The sequence below is a fragment of the Marmota monax genome, unplaced genomic scaffold (assembly GCF_021218885.2).
Source record: "Marmota monax isolate L192 unplaced genomic scaffold, Marmota_monax_Labrador192_F-V1.1 WCK01_AAM20220418_F8-fsc00080, whole genome shotgun sequence".
Classification (NCBI taxonomy): Eukaryota; Metazoa; Chordata; class Mammalia; order Rodentia; family Sciuridae; genus Marmota; species Marmota monax.
The window spans coordinates 5,094,744-5,108,232 of NW_026694750.1; the positions used below are offsets into that span (position 1 = coordinate 5,094,744).

General features: G+C 55.6%; 1 protein-coding gene across 2 annotated transcripts in view; it reads left to right on the top strand.

Annotated features, from left to right (window-relative positions):
- Chd5 (chromodomain helicase DNA binding protein 5) overlaps nt 1-13,489 on the top strand; it is a 59,263-nt gene that overhangs the window by 42,246 nt on the left and 3,528 nt on the right. The window contains exons 28-41 of one of the 2 annotated variants that reach the window (XM_046424864.2): nt 34-122; nt 344-477; nt 889-1,033; nt 1,422-1,581; nt 3,815-3,894; nt 4,112-4,244; nt 9,781-9,870; nt 10,385-10,522; nt 10,769-10,877; nt 11,387-11,519; nt 11,686-11,881; nt 12,401-12,564; nt 12,674-12,788; nt 12,898-12,951. In XM_046424864.2, the coding sequence (XP_046280820.1) occupies nt 34-122; nt 344-477; nt 889-1,033; nt 1,422-1,581; nt 3,815-3,894; nt 4,112-4,244; nt 9,781-9,870; nt 10,385-10,522; nt 10,769-10,877; nt 11,387-11,519; nt 11,686-11,881; nt 12,401-12,564; nt 12,674-12,788; nt 12,898-12,905 (1,694 nt within the window). In that variant the 3' untranslated portion in view covers nt 12,906-12,951. The remainder of the gene's footprint in view (nt 1-33; nt 123-343; nt 478-888; nt 1,034-1,421; nt 1,582-3,814; nt 3,895-4,111; nt 4,245-9,780; nt 9,871-10,384; nt 10,523-10,768; nt 10,878-11,386; nt 11,520-11,685; nt 11,882-12,400; nt 12,565-12,673; nt 12,789-12,897; nt 12,952-13,489) is intronic. The other variant, XM_046424865.2, reaches the window with a different exon arrangement.

Genomic DNA, 13,489 nt, shown 5'->3' on the forward strand with positions numbered 1-13,489 from the left:
CCTACCTGAGGGTTTGTGGCGGCTTCTCCCCAGGTGGACGGCGGCAGTCCAGGAGGCAGCTGAAAAGTGACAGGGACAAGCCCCTGCCCCCTCTTCTTGCTCGAGTTGGCGGCAACATTGAGGTGGGGCCTGCCTGTTCCCCGTCTCTCCCAGTCCCCCGTTCCTGCCACCCCTGGGGTATGGAGGAGGGGCTGGGGGCTTGTCCAGGGTCATATGCCAGGTAGAGGTGAGGCAGGGAGGGACCCCAGGGGCAGGCTCCCCCCACCTTCTTTCTCTCCCATCTCTGAGTTCTCTGTACCCACTGTCTCTGACCTGACCCACGCCTGCTCTCTGCCCTGCCCAGGTCCTCGGCTTCAATGCCCGACAGCGGAAAGCCTTTCTGAATGCCATCATGCGCTGGGGCATGCCGCCCCAGGACGCCTTCAACTCCCACTGGCTGGTGCGAGATCTCCGCGGGAAGAGTGAGAAGGAGTTTAGGTAAAGGGACCAAGGTGGTGGCCCAGGTGTGGCCTCCCAGTGTGTAGGCCCTCCCAGTGTGCAGTCTGCTGCTGCCAGGCTCAGGACATCTGGAAAGTTCACTGTCGTGTGGTCTTGGAGGGGTGCTGGTGGGGTGGCTGGCAGAAACGCTAGCCGGCCTGTCTGCCTAGCCCGGCTGGCAACACTACAGTGGGGGACATCTGGGTCTTCCAGGGTGGGGCCATCCTAGGAGGGTCCCCTGCCAGGCGGGCTCCTCCCGTCCTCTCCCAGAGCCTGGCCCAGCAGGCCAGGTTGGGAGGTGAGCTGTGGTTGACATTTCCAGCCAAGTGGTCCCCTGGGGTCCTGCCAGCCTCCTCAGAGGGTCCTTGATGGCCCCCCACTCCCTGAGCCCCAGTCCCCCCACCACCCCAGAGCCTATGTGTCCCTCTTCATGCGGCACCTGTGTGAGCCGGGGGCGGACGGCGCGGAGACCTTTGCGGATGGCGTGCCCCGGGAGGGCCTCTCCAGGCAGCACGTGCTCACGCGCATCGGGGTCATGTCACTGGTTAGGAAGAAGGTGGGTGAGTAAGCCTCCACAGCGCCCTTCCTGGTGCCTTCCTGGGTTCCTGGCATTGTCCCTGGGGGTCAGCAGCAGAGGGCAAGGCAAGTGCCTGGCCCAGGCCACATGGCTGCCCAGGGTCTGAGCCAGCCCAGAGGAATCCCAGAAGCCTTTCTGGGTGAGGGGCCCAGATGGTGGAGACAAGGATGGTGGGTCCCAGGGTAGAGGACACACAGGGTGATGGGGTGCAGGGGGCGCTGGCCGGGGAGTTTGTGCTCAGGAGTGTGTCTGCCTCGGTGGAGGCAGCACTCACCTGAGCCTGTGACAGTCCAGTCCTGTGACTGCCCCTGGGCTTTTGGGCTGAGCTTCGACCACCACCCTCCCTGCTTCTCCCCCATGGCCCCAGGTTCAGGAGTTTGAGCACGTCAATGGGAAGTATAGCACGCCGGACTTGGTCCCCGAGGGACCTGAGGGCAAGAAGCCTGGAGAGGTCATCTCCTCGGACCCCAACACGCCGGTGCCTGCCAGCCCTGCTCATCTCCCACCAGCCCCACTGGGCTTGCCAGGTCTGAGTCTGGGCGAGCAGGGGCGGCATCTGGGTCACAGGAAGTGGCAAGACCACAGTAGCCTTGAGTCCTGTGCGCAGTCCATGAAGGACGTACCTGGAGAAGTATCTCTACGAGTGTGTGGGGTTCTTCTTTTTCTCTTGTTTTTGTGCAGTAGTGGGATTGAACCCGGGGGCACTCTTTCCATTGGGCTACACCCCAGCCCTGTTCACTTTTTGAGACACGGTAGCTGGGATGACGGGCCTGAGGCACCACGTCCAGCCGAGGGTTTTTCTTATTAGATCTAATCTGCCCGCGTACCACACGGCGCCCTCTGAAGCATGCTGGCCGGTGGCTCTGCTGTACTTGCAGGGTCCTGCAGTGGTCACTGCTTCCATTGCCAGAACACTCTCATCCACCCAAAAGAAGCCCGTACTCACCAGCAGTCCCTGCCGGTCTCCCCTCCCCAGCCCTGGGCACCTGCTGGTGTGCTTCTGTCTGGATTTGCCTGTTCTGGACCTCTCAGATGAACCGGTCTCACACTCTGTGGCCTTTGCTGGCTGTCTCCTCTCAGGGAGCATTGCATTCCAAGGGTTGTCCACACCGCGGCACGGATGGTTCTCCAGTCCTCCTGGGGCCCAGTGGCATTCTCTGTAGGGATCCACCACCCCGTGTCCGTTCATCCGTTGATGGGCAGCTGGGTGACTTCCGCGTCCTGGCTGGCGTGGATGATGCGAGCGTTTGCACCCGTGTCTTTGTGTGGACACAGGCTCTCATTTCTCTCCGTTCTCTTTTCGTTCACTCTTGGGCAGACACCTGGGAGTGGGTTGCTGGGTCATATGGGAGCTGCCAGCCTGCTTTCCGGAGTGGCCACACCATTTTATTCCTGCCGGTGATGTGTGAGGGTTCCCATTTCTCCGTGTTCTCACCAAACTCAGGAAACTGGTTGTCCGACAGGATTCCAGCTCCCTGGTGGTGAAGTGCCGGCTCATGGTGGTTTGATTTGCATTTTCCTGGTGGCTGAGCGAGTTGAGCATCTTTTCACGTGCTTATTGGCTATTTTTTGTGTCTATTTTGAAGAAATGTCTTTTCAAGCTGAACTCAGTGGTGCACCCCTGTAGTCCCTCAGGAGGCTGAGGCAGGAGGATCGAAAGTTGAAGACCAGCCCCAGCAACTTAGCAAGACCCTGCCTCAAAATAAAAACTGAAAAGGACTGGGATGTAGCTCAGTGGTAAAGTGCCTCTGGGTTCAATCCCTAATACCAGGAAAAAAAGTATTTTCAGAAAAAAAAAGTATTTTCAGATTCTTTACCCATTTTTAATTGGGCTGTTTGTCTCCAGATGTCCTTTTGGTGATCCGTGTGCTTATTCAGGCAAAGTGCCTTCCTCAGTTGGGCCTGACAGGCCTGGGGCAGACACCTGTCCCCAGGCTCCTGGACGCAGGCATGCTCTTAGGAGGTGGATGTGTTGGAGCTGGCCTCTGGCTCTGCCCTGAACTCCGTGTGACTTAGGGCAGGTCACCCACCCTGAGCCTCAGTTTCCCGTGTGTAACGGGGATGAGACGGTACCCCTCCCTCCTGGAGCCCCTAGTTGTGTGGGGACCTGACAGTGGGGAGGGGACTCACTTGTCTAACGGCACACAGACAGGGTGGACCAAACCCAGGCTTCCTGGCTCCTGGCTGGGATGTTGGACAGTCACCATGTGAACCAGCACCTCACGCCTAGTGGTGTACCCAAGAGGGATCAAAACCTGCTTCCACCCTCCTCACCCGCCTCCTACCGGGGGCAGCCACTGCTATCTGCAGCCCTGTCCCGACAGCCCCTGACTTTGGCCTCATTGGGCCCAACGTCCTACGTGGGTCTCTGACTAGAGGCCAGGCCTGTGCTCTCTGGTGTACCTGGGAATCCTGCCCACTTCTCCTAAAAGTTCTGGTCCTCGTGGAGCCTCCTGAGGACCAGGCCCCGTCTGTCTGGCCTGCAGTCCCACTCCCTACCCTTCTACTTTTCATCTGAGCCCCTCTGTCTGTCTCGGATCTTTTCTATGTTTTTTTTTTTTTTTTAAACTGGGGATTGAGCCCAGGGGTGCTTTGCTGCTGAGCTACATCCTCAGCCCTTTTTATTTTTTGGGGGTGGGGGCTCACTAGGTTCCTGGGGTTGGTCTGGAACTTACGATCGTCCCGCCTCAGCCTCCAGAGTCGCTGGGATTGCAGGTGTGTGCCACCGCGCCTGCTCACTGCTTCCCTGTAATCTTTCAGACAAAATGGAAACACAGCTGGGCTTCGTGGATGAGAAGGAGCCAATGGTGCAGAAGCCAAAGAAGCCCTTGGATGTCCAGGTACACAGGCTGCTGGTGTCTGGGCCTGAAGCAGGCTTTGGGTGAGGTGGGGGCTAGGGACCCTCTCGGGCCTTGCCCAGCCACGAGGACCCAGGCACCCTTGCTCCCAGTTTGAGGCCTCTGGATGGGAGGGGAGCAGGCTGGAGCACGTGACGGGAGGCAGGATCGTGGGCCCCGCCCTCCTTTCCCGCTGAGGCCCCCAGCCTGTCCTCTCCAGGCCCTGCCAACTGCCCTGGACAGAGTGGAGGGTGAGGACAAGCACGAGAGCTCAGACAACAAGGAGAGAGCCCGAGAGGAGCGGCCAGAGGAGGTGGAGAAGGCCCAGCCCTCCCCGGAGCAGCTGCCCAAAGGTAGGGCCTTCCAGGTGCCCTCCCAGCGGTCGGTGTGGTCTCTGGCCTCAGCAGGGCAGGCCGCTGGGTGGACCGTGCTGCTCTCCCTTTCTCTCTGCTGAGGGTAGACCTGGCAGGCTGCATGAGGGCAGGGCAGGGCAGGGGCTCAGGTCTCTGCACGTGGACTCTCACCTTTCCTGCCATACAGGGGCGTGAGGATTGGTGACTTCTAACTTGGGTGCATTCTGGTTTGGAAACATGAGTCTGTGGATACTGTTGAAACCTGCCTTCTGGCTTTACGGGTCAACCTTTGGTGAATGTTTTGTGTGTGCTTGAAAAGAGTGTCCATTTCTAACTGCTGGGGGCAGGTTCTGAGTATGGGCATGAGCATTAGGTAGGGCTTGCTCAGGACCCCACGGGATGTGTCCTTGCTGGGAAGTAGTTGACTGGCTGCTTTCTGAGAGACTCTGTTGACCCTGCCCTGGGATGAGGGGTCCACCTCTGTCCTTGCAGTGCCCGGTTCTGGATTCTGCTTCCCGTGATTTGAGGCTGGGTGTCAGGTGTTCATCTGTTCGGGTGTTTCTTATTTTTCTGGTGACTCGGGCGTCTAATTCTCCTGTAATAGTGATTATCTCTCCTGATCCATTTTGCCTTGAAGTTTATTATGCTGATTCTATTGACCATCTGTTGAATGTACACTATATGCCCTTTTTCTATCTCCATTTAAATAAAAAAAACATTCTGGTTGGGATGTGTGCCGCAGTCCGGCTGCAGCAAACTAGCCGGGGGATGACGAATAACTTGTGTACTTGATACAGCAGGAGTAGGAGCCGTTTATTGCAGGACAGGAGCAGTATTTATACATTCCACACAGCTTATCTAATTAGCATAAACTAGATACATTAGTCAACCAATAAGGAATCTCCACACTTAATGGCTCGCTTTTGTTACTTCTCAAACCACTCCCTCTGGCATTTTGCCAGGCACCATCCAGACTTGTTTATGAACTCTAACATTCCCCTGGCTAAATGCCAGGTGTTATTTTGACTTGTTTACAGACTCTAACAGATGTGATTCACCTGCAGGAGTCCAAGCATTTCAAGTGTACCTCCCGCCCACGGGTCTTGAGGACATTCACAGACTTGTGTGACCATCACGGCTGTCTAATTCCACAACATTTCCATCGCGCTGGAGAGAAGCTGCTTACCCATTCCCAGTCCCTCCCCATTTCTTCCTCTCCCCAATTCCTGGCAATCGCTACTCTATTTTCCGTCTCCGTGGATTCGCCTCCTTGGAATGTTTCATGTAAACAGAACCATAAAACACGCTGGTCTTCTGTGTCTGGCTTCCTTTGTTTAGCACGGTGTTTTTAAAGCTTATCCGTGTCATAGAAGGCTGGTTTCCTTTCTGTAGCCAAGTGATTTCCCATTGACTAGGTTGGTGGGTTTGTTTATCCGTTCATAGCTGATGGATTTGGGGTTGTGCCTACCTTCAGCTATTGTGAAGGATTCTAGTGTGAACATACGTGCCCATGTTTTTGTGTGAATGTGGGTTTTTGTTTCTCTTGGGTGTCCACCTGGGAGGAGCCTTGCTGGATCGTACGGCAGCTGTTTCATATTTTGAGGAACGGTGAATTGTTCTCACACGTGCTGACCAGTTTACATGCCTACCAGCAAGGCGTGAGGGTTGCCCCGTGTGCTAGTCAACACTTGTTCTTATCTGTCTTGATTATAGCTATCCTAGGGGTGAGAATCGGTCTCCTATTGTGGTTCCTGTTTGTACTCCATTTGTGCCTGAAGATGTACTTTTTCAGGTGCTTATGGCCCATGGGTATATATGTTTGAGAAATGTCTTTTCAGATTCTTTGCCCATTCTAAGATTTTGTGGTTTGTCTTCTTATTGTTGACTTATAAGGGTTCTCCCCCCTCCCAGGTGCTCTACCATTGTGTTTTAGGCATCTCTTACAAACCCTGTAGAGGACTCTCTAGTTTAAATCTCTGTCTTTTGGCAGGGAAGTTTGATCTCTTTACATTTATTGTAGGAATTAGATAGTTGGATGAATTTGTATCTTGTTTTTATATGACTCTTGCCTTTTTTTTCCTCCCCTCTTGCCATCTCTTGAAATGATCACATTTTCTTCATAGTTCTCTTTCCTCCCGACTCATTTGGAACGTTTATGGTTGATTCTGTTCTGCAGTGTTGATTTTTACCACACAGCTCTCCTGAATCGCATCGAGACCGTGGACTGTTAGCTGTAGTTCACTTCCCTCCCCTCTGCTCTGTTGCTCTTGCCCTGAATTTTAGTTTCAGTTTGCTTTGACGTCCCCATGTTGGCTGATGTCCCTCTGACCCTCTGATCCTTGTTTAGGTCTTCACAGTCTCTTTGCTTTTGTGTGTGCTCACCTGTCCTGCACTGCTTCACTAAAGTCCCCTTTCTAACACACCCTTTAATGGTGCTTCCTACAAATTCCTGTGGATTGTTTCCCTTTCCGCTTGAATGATGGTAAGGCTGAGGTGGGCCGGGGATTTCCCCTTAGCCCTTTGAAGATATCTCCTTTTTATTCTGGCTTTCATTGTGCTGCTGGGGAGGACGCTACCAGTGAATTGTGGATCCTTTGGAGGACATCTGTCTTTACTCTTATTTTCTACCGTTAAAAGACTTTTTGTGTGTGTGTGGTGCTGGGGGTTGAACCCAGGGCCTTGTGCGTGCTAGGCAAGCACTGTACCACTGAGCCACATCCCCAGCCTCAAAAGGCTGCTTTTAAGATTTTCTCTGTCTTTGGCGATGTGTGGTTTCAATACAGTGAAATTCCTGCCCTGCTTGAGATTCCCTGATTCTCAAAGCAAAGCTTGTAGGTCCTAGATCAAGTGTGGGAAACTCCCGGTCATTCCCTCTTTGCAAACTGTCTGCTCCATCACAGTTCTTTCCGCCTGGAATTCCTATAACTCGTGGATCCATTCACTTTCCAACAAGATGTAGAGCGAGCTGACTGTCAGTCACTGTTCCAGGTGCTGGGACACAACCCGTGAACCAGAACCGCTCCTGGCTCATCTCTTGCCATTTGTGCCCTGCTGTGAGACGTGGGCAACACCAATAAGTAGAAGAGACTTTGGATGCTCTGAAGAAAGCAGGGGACCAGGACGGGCAGCGGCAGGGGTGCGAGCAGCCCTTCACATCTTGCTGCCTTCTTGCCTTTCTCTGCACCGTTTCTGGGTCCTCCTCCGACCCAGCTTCGGGTATCCTGGCTTGACCTGGCTGTGTCTCCGGCTTCCCATTTGCTCCGCTCTGTGGCCGCGTAGCGCATGACTGCACACCCGAGGGCTCAGAACAGTGCGTGTGTTAGCTCCCAGCTCTCGGGTCAGAAGTCAGGCGAGGGCGCGGCCAAGTCCTCTTCTGGAGGTCTTGGAGATGGAGATCTGTCGATTTCCCTTCCCTTTAACCATTCCAGACACTGTTTTGGCTGGGCCAGGTTCCCCCCTGAAGGTTCTGGGGAGAAAGCACTTCCAAACTCATTCTTGTTTACTGACGTTGGTCTCTTGAGGTTGGAGGACTTGGAGGACTGAGGTCCCATTTCCTTGCTGGCACCACCTGGGGGCCACATGCGGCCAGCAGCCACCTGCGTTTCTTGATGTGTCAAGCCAGCTCCACCCTCAAGGCAGCAAGGGGCCACAGGGCCTCTCCTGCATTGGGCCTCTGCCTGCCTTTTCTGTGGCCGGCCTGAGAGGGCTCCCTGCTTTTAAAGAGCTTTGTGATGGGGTCAGGCCCACTCAGGTAACCCCCTGTTTTAAGGTCACTGTGCCACGTGGCATACCCTACTTATGGGAGTGGAATCCATCATATTCCATCCTGGGGACTTTGAGGGCATCTTAGAATTCTGTTCCCAATTGTGAATTTCATCTCTACAAGTTGTCTGGCTTTTCCAGTTTGTTTTGTTTGTTTTTGGTACAGGGAATTGAATCTGGGGTACTCGACCACTGAGCCACATCCCTAACCCTTTTTATTTTTTATTTTGAGACTGGGTCTTGCTTAGTTGTTTAGGGCCTCACTAAGTTGCTGAGGCTGGCCTTGATCTTGCAATCTTCCTGCCTCAGCCTCCTGAGTCTCTGGATTATAGGTGTACGCCACTACCCCTGGCTCCCTGATTGTTCTTTTTTTTCTTTTTTTTTGGTGCTGGGGATTGAACCCAGGGGCACTTTATCATTGAGTCACATCCTTGGCCCTTTTTAATATTTTATTTAGAGAAGGGTCTTCCTGAGTTGCTTAGGGCCTCACTAAGTTGCTGAAGCCGGCTTTGAACTTGGGATCCTCCTGCCTCAGTCTCCTTAGCTGCAGGGATTACAGGCGTGCTGCACTACACCTGGCTCCCAACTTGTTTTTGGTCTTATTCTTCCCCGGTGGGCTCTGTTCTTTCTGTCGATTTCCCTTCCCTTTAACCGTTCCAGACACTCTGGCTTTAGTGCCTGTCTCCTGGTTTTATCACCTCCTGGTGACACGGCTGCTCACTGACTCCCTGCTGGGTTGCCTAGGTGGATGGATGGTGGTTTTCCAGGTTCTGGATGTCACCTGGACAGTGTCATGTCCCTCCCCCTTTATTTCCAAGTGCTTGGGGCCCAGTGGTCCCACTAGTAGATTTGCTGGTCTGGGACCAGTTTCTATGATGCTGTCTTTGCTGGGACTCGACGGTTATGGCCCTGCAGCCTGGGGGTCCTAGACTTTGGGTTTGGGCTCCTCAGGAGGACCTTCTTCCCCTGGGGCTCTGCTGGAGATGGGCTTCTGGTTGTGCCTGTCGGATGGGACGTCCACTCACAGAACAGACTGGTCGGAGGGCGCTGGCTTAGCTCCAGTGCTCTGCGTCCTTTGGGCTGACCCATCTGTCCTGCTGAGGTGTTGAGACCCAGTCCCAGCACCCCCATTCCTGGTGGTTAATGACCCCCTGCTGGGGCCACCAAATGCCAGCTCATGTATCCCTGGCTTTAATTTCTTCTTTATTTCTGGCTCCTGATGACTTTCTTTTCTTTTACTGAACTCACTTTTTTTTTTTTTTATTTGAGGAGTCAGGGTCTTGCTGTATTGTCCAGACTGGCCTTGAATTCCTGGGCTCAGTGAGCCTCCCTGGGACCACCCCACTCGGATCTCCTGTGTTGATTGCTTTTTTAGTGATGTGATTTTGTGTGTGTGTGTGTGTGTGTGTGTGCGTGTGTATCATCTGTTTGTGGTGCTGGGGGTCTGAGCCCTGGCCCTGCAAACGCTAGGCAAGCCCTCTGCTGCTAAGCTGTCCCCAGCCCCATTAATACAATCTATTCTGCCTGGCACTTGTGGATGTTTTAAGAGGAGTTCCACAGAACTGTGGCCTGCCCAGTGGCTGGACTTCACATCCTTTGGTTTTTAGTGCAAGAAGGTGATTCCAGACTATGGTTTGCAGATGGGGACAGGGCAAGCCTCTGGAGTGGGTGTCCAGGCCTGGACTTCCAGAGCTCATGGATATGGACTTCAGGTAGATGCATGGGGTTCTTTGACCTTCTGAGCCTCCACCTGTGAACCCTCTTTATCTTGCAGAGGAAGTGCCTCCTGAGAAGGAGAGAGCGCTGGACAAGCTGGAGCTAGGCTTGAGTCACAGCAGAGGGGACGGCAGCGACTGCAGGCCAGGTTTGGGGCTTTTCTGCCTTCTGCCTTGTGTCCTTTGGGCCCTGATGGTCCTCCTGGGCCCTGGTCAATCATCTTATTGGAGCTGGGCATGGGAGCCTGGACTCATCAGTCCCTGGTAGCACAGTGGTCTGCTCCCTGGAAATGGACTCCCTGCTCTCTCCTGGCCCTTCCATGGCCCCTAGGGAGGGAGAGACCTGGTCACAGATCTTGGTTTGGAGGATTTTGGGGTTCAGCTTTGCATATGATAGGTGCTGTAAATCCTAGAACATTGTTCCTCTGGACCCCTGCTTGCCTTTGGGCCCTGGCCAGTGCCTTGGATGGAGAGTTAACATGATCTCAAGATCTTTTTTTTTTTTTTTTTTTTAATATTTGTTTTAGTTGTAGGTGGACACAATAACCTTAATTTAATTTTTATGTGATTCTGAGGATCGAACAGTGTCTCAAGTGTGCTGGGCAAGTGCTCTGCCCCTGAGCCACAACCTCAGCCCAGTTAATGAGATCTTTCCACTCACAGATGACCCCAAAGCTGAGGAGAAGGAGCCCGCTGAGACACAGCAAAACGGTGACAGAGAGGAGGACGATGAGGGGAAGAAGGAAGAGAAGAACGGGAAGTTCAAATTCATGTTCAACATTGCCGACGGGGGCTTCACGGGTATGGAGGGGCAGAGAGCTGGGGCTGTTGCTGTCCCTGACCGTGGGCCCCAGGAGCTGGGCAGGTGTTACTTTATGCTAGAGTGTGAGTGGTTGAGGAAAGTCTGTCTCATGTCCTGTCCTAGTACATCGGAGCCTTGAACTCTGGGGTGGTGTGAAGGGCCAGTGTTGGGGGAGCGCTTCCAGCCCACCGCTGAGACAGCAGAGTGGGGGCTCCTCTCATTCTGTTTGTTGGCGGTTTTCCCAGAGCTGCATACATTGTGGCAGAATGAGGAACGTGCCGCCGTGTCCTCGGGAAAGATCTATGACATCTGGCACCGGCGCCATGACTACTGGCTGCTGGCGGGCATCGTGACGTATCCTTGGGCAGACCAGGCCGGGCGGGTGCTGGCCCCTGGCTCTGGGAACCTCAGCAGGAGCCCTCTGAAGGCTCTGTGGGGACCCTGTAGCGCCTTCTCCTAGCTTCCAGAGATGCCCTGGCACTCACACGCGGGCTCTGTGGTCTGGTCCAGACTTCCCTCCTCTTACCTGGACATGGTCTACGTGGCCTCTTCTCCATCACGCCTCTGAGACTGCTTCCAGCACAGGCCCTGGGTGTTGGCACTTGGGCCTACCCACCCTGGTTATTGGGGTGGAGGAAGTGGCCATGATGGGGTCCCTGTGCCATGTCTGGCACACTGAGGACACCTGTCACTGCCTGAAGAGATTGTCCCCATTGCCCCCCCATCAACATGCTCCTCTTTAGCTGAGACTATGACATGCCTGAGGGCAAGAGCTGGGTGCCAAGCCTCAGGCTGTTCCCTCCACCCCAGCTGCCAGCCCCACCCCTCCCTGTGGCCAGCTTTGTCCTTAACGGTGCCTGCAGGCATGGCTATGCCCGCTGGCAGGACATCCAGAATGACCCGAGGTACATGATCCTCAATGAGCCCTTCAAGTCTGAGATCCACAAGGGCAACTACCTGGAGATGAAGAACAAGTTCCTGGCCCGCAGGTTCAAGGTCAGTCCTCGGCAGGGCCAGAAGTGGGGGGGGCATGGAGAGGGGCCTGAGGCGAAGGCCTAGGTGGAGGACGTCTTCCTCCTTCCTGCCTGGGCCTGGCTGGGCGCTGGTGGAGGAGGAGCGTGGCCGTCCAGGAGGAGGGGCCAGCCAACCTCTCACCCCCCAGCTGCTGGAGCAGGCGCTGGTCATCGAGGAGCAGCTCCGGAGGGCCGCGTACCTCAACATGACCCAGGACCCCAACCACCCAGCCATGGCCCTCAACGCCCGCCTGGCCGAGGTGGAGTGCCTTGCCGAGAGCCACCAGCACCTGTCCAAGGAGTCCCTTGCCGGGAACAAGCCTGCCAATGCTGTCCTGCACAAGGGTGAGCCGTCCTGGGCAAGGGCACCCTGGGCAGCCCCTCACTGAGGGGAAACTGAGCCTCCTTTCTTGGACCTGTGAGCAGGCCCTGGGCTGGGTAGGTGACAGGCCACAGGATTTAAAGCCTCATGGTTATGGAGCCTGATATGCACCTCCCTTCGGTTCTCACGAACCCAGGGAGGTGAAGCCGCGTGTCCTCTGAGTGCTAGTGAGCCTGGCCCTGTGAGCCCTGCATCCTGTCCCTGGTGTTGGACCAGGGCTGTGGCCTCCTGGGGAGGCTCTTTGTGGAGGGAAACCCCGTGTTTCTGCTTTGCCTCTGCCAGAGCAGGGGCCCCTGGAGTTTTTTGGAAAGCCCACTGATCCCCCAGTTGGCCAAAGGGCTTCCTGTGCCTGGCGAGGGCGCCCCCTGGTGTCCGATGCTGGGGTGCCGTAACACACCCTTGTAAATGAGGGCTGGCCTGGCTGCTGCGTGGGCGGCACCAGCCAGCAAGCCCCTCCATTCCTGGGCCCTCCTGCCCTGCAGTCCTGAACCAGCTGGAGGAGCTGCTGAGTGACATGAAGGCAGATGTGACGCGCCTGCCCTCCATGTTGTCACGCATCCCCCCGGTGGCTGCCCGCTTGCAGATGTCAGAGCGCAGCATCTTGAGCCGCCTGACCAACCGTGCCGGGGACCCCACCATCCAGCAGGTCAGGTTCAGACTGCATGCCGTGGGGCCAGCCCCTCGGGCGCCCGGTGCCCCAGCTGGGGCTGGGTGGGTGCTGAGCGGCACCTGTAAAGCTGAATCCTTGCCTCCAGGGCGCTTTTGGCTCCTCCCAGATGTACAACAACAACTTTGGGCCCAACTTCCGGGGCCCTGGACCGGGAGGGATTGTCAACTACAACCAGATGCCCCTAGGGCCCTATGTGACCGGTAGGTGCCCCTCCGCTTCCGGGCAGCATGCACACGGTGCCCTGCCAGGGCCCAGCCTGCTGCCTGCTGTGGATGCCCAGCAAGCCGCCGTGTTCTCTCTCTTTGGCAGATATCTAGCCGTCCCTGTGACTTCCCCCTGTTGCAGCGCTCATTTCCAGCTGAGGTGAGGTCCCTCCTGGCTGCTCCCCTGTCCTGCGCCCACCCGGCCAGCTTGGCAAGTCAGGCCTGGCTAGAACTAGCCCGTCCATGTGCTTGATTCTGGTCCCTAAGCCTCGGGGTCTTCACTGCCTCGGGCTTTGGGAGTCACCCCCTGGCCTGGACCCCTCCACCCAGCCTCCCTTTGCCCTGGGACCACCTTGGGCCAGGCTGTCTGCCATGGGAGGCTGGGTGGCAGGACACAGAGGACCCAGGGGACCTGGAGAGACCCTGTGTGTGCACCTCCGTCTTTGTACTTCCATGTACACCTGTGTTCTTGGTGGTGAATTGGGACAGTTGCCCCAGAGCAGTGCCCTGTCCTGCCTTAACTGTCCTGCTCAGTGGGGTACTGCAGGCAGTTATGTCTTGTTTCATACCCTCACTGAAAGCTTGAGGAGTGTTACTGGAATGGAGAGGAGGGCTATCACAGACTAACTGCCAGCTCTTGCCACCTCCTTCACTGGGACCACCAGCTTACCCTGAGTTCTATCCCCATAAGAGCAGAC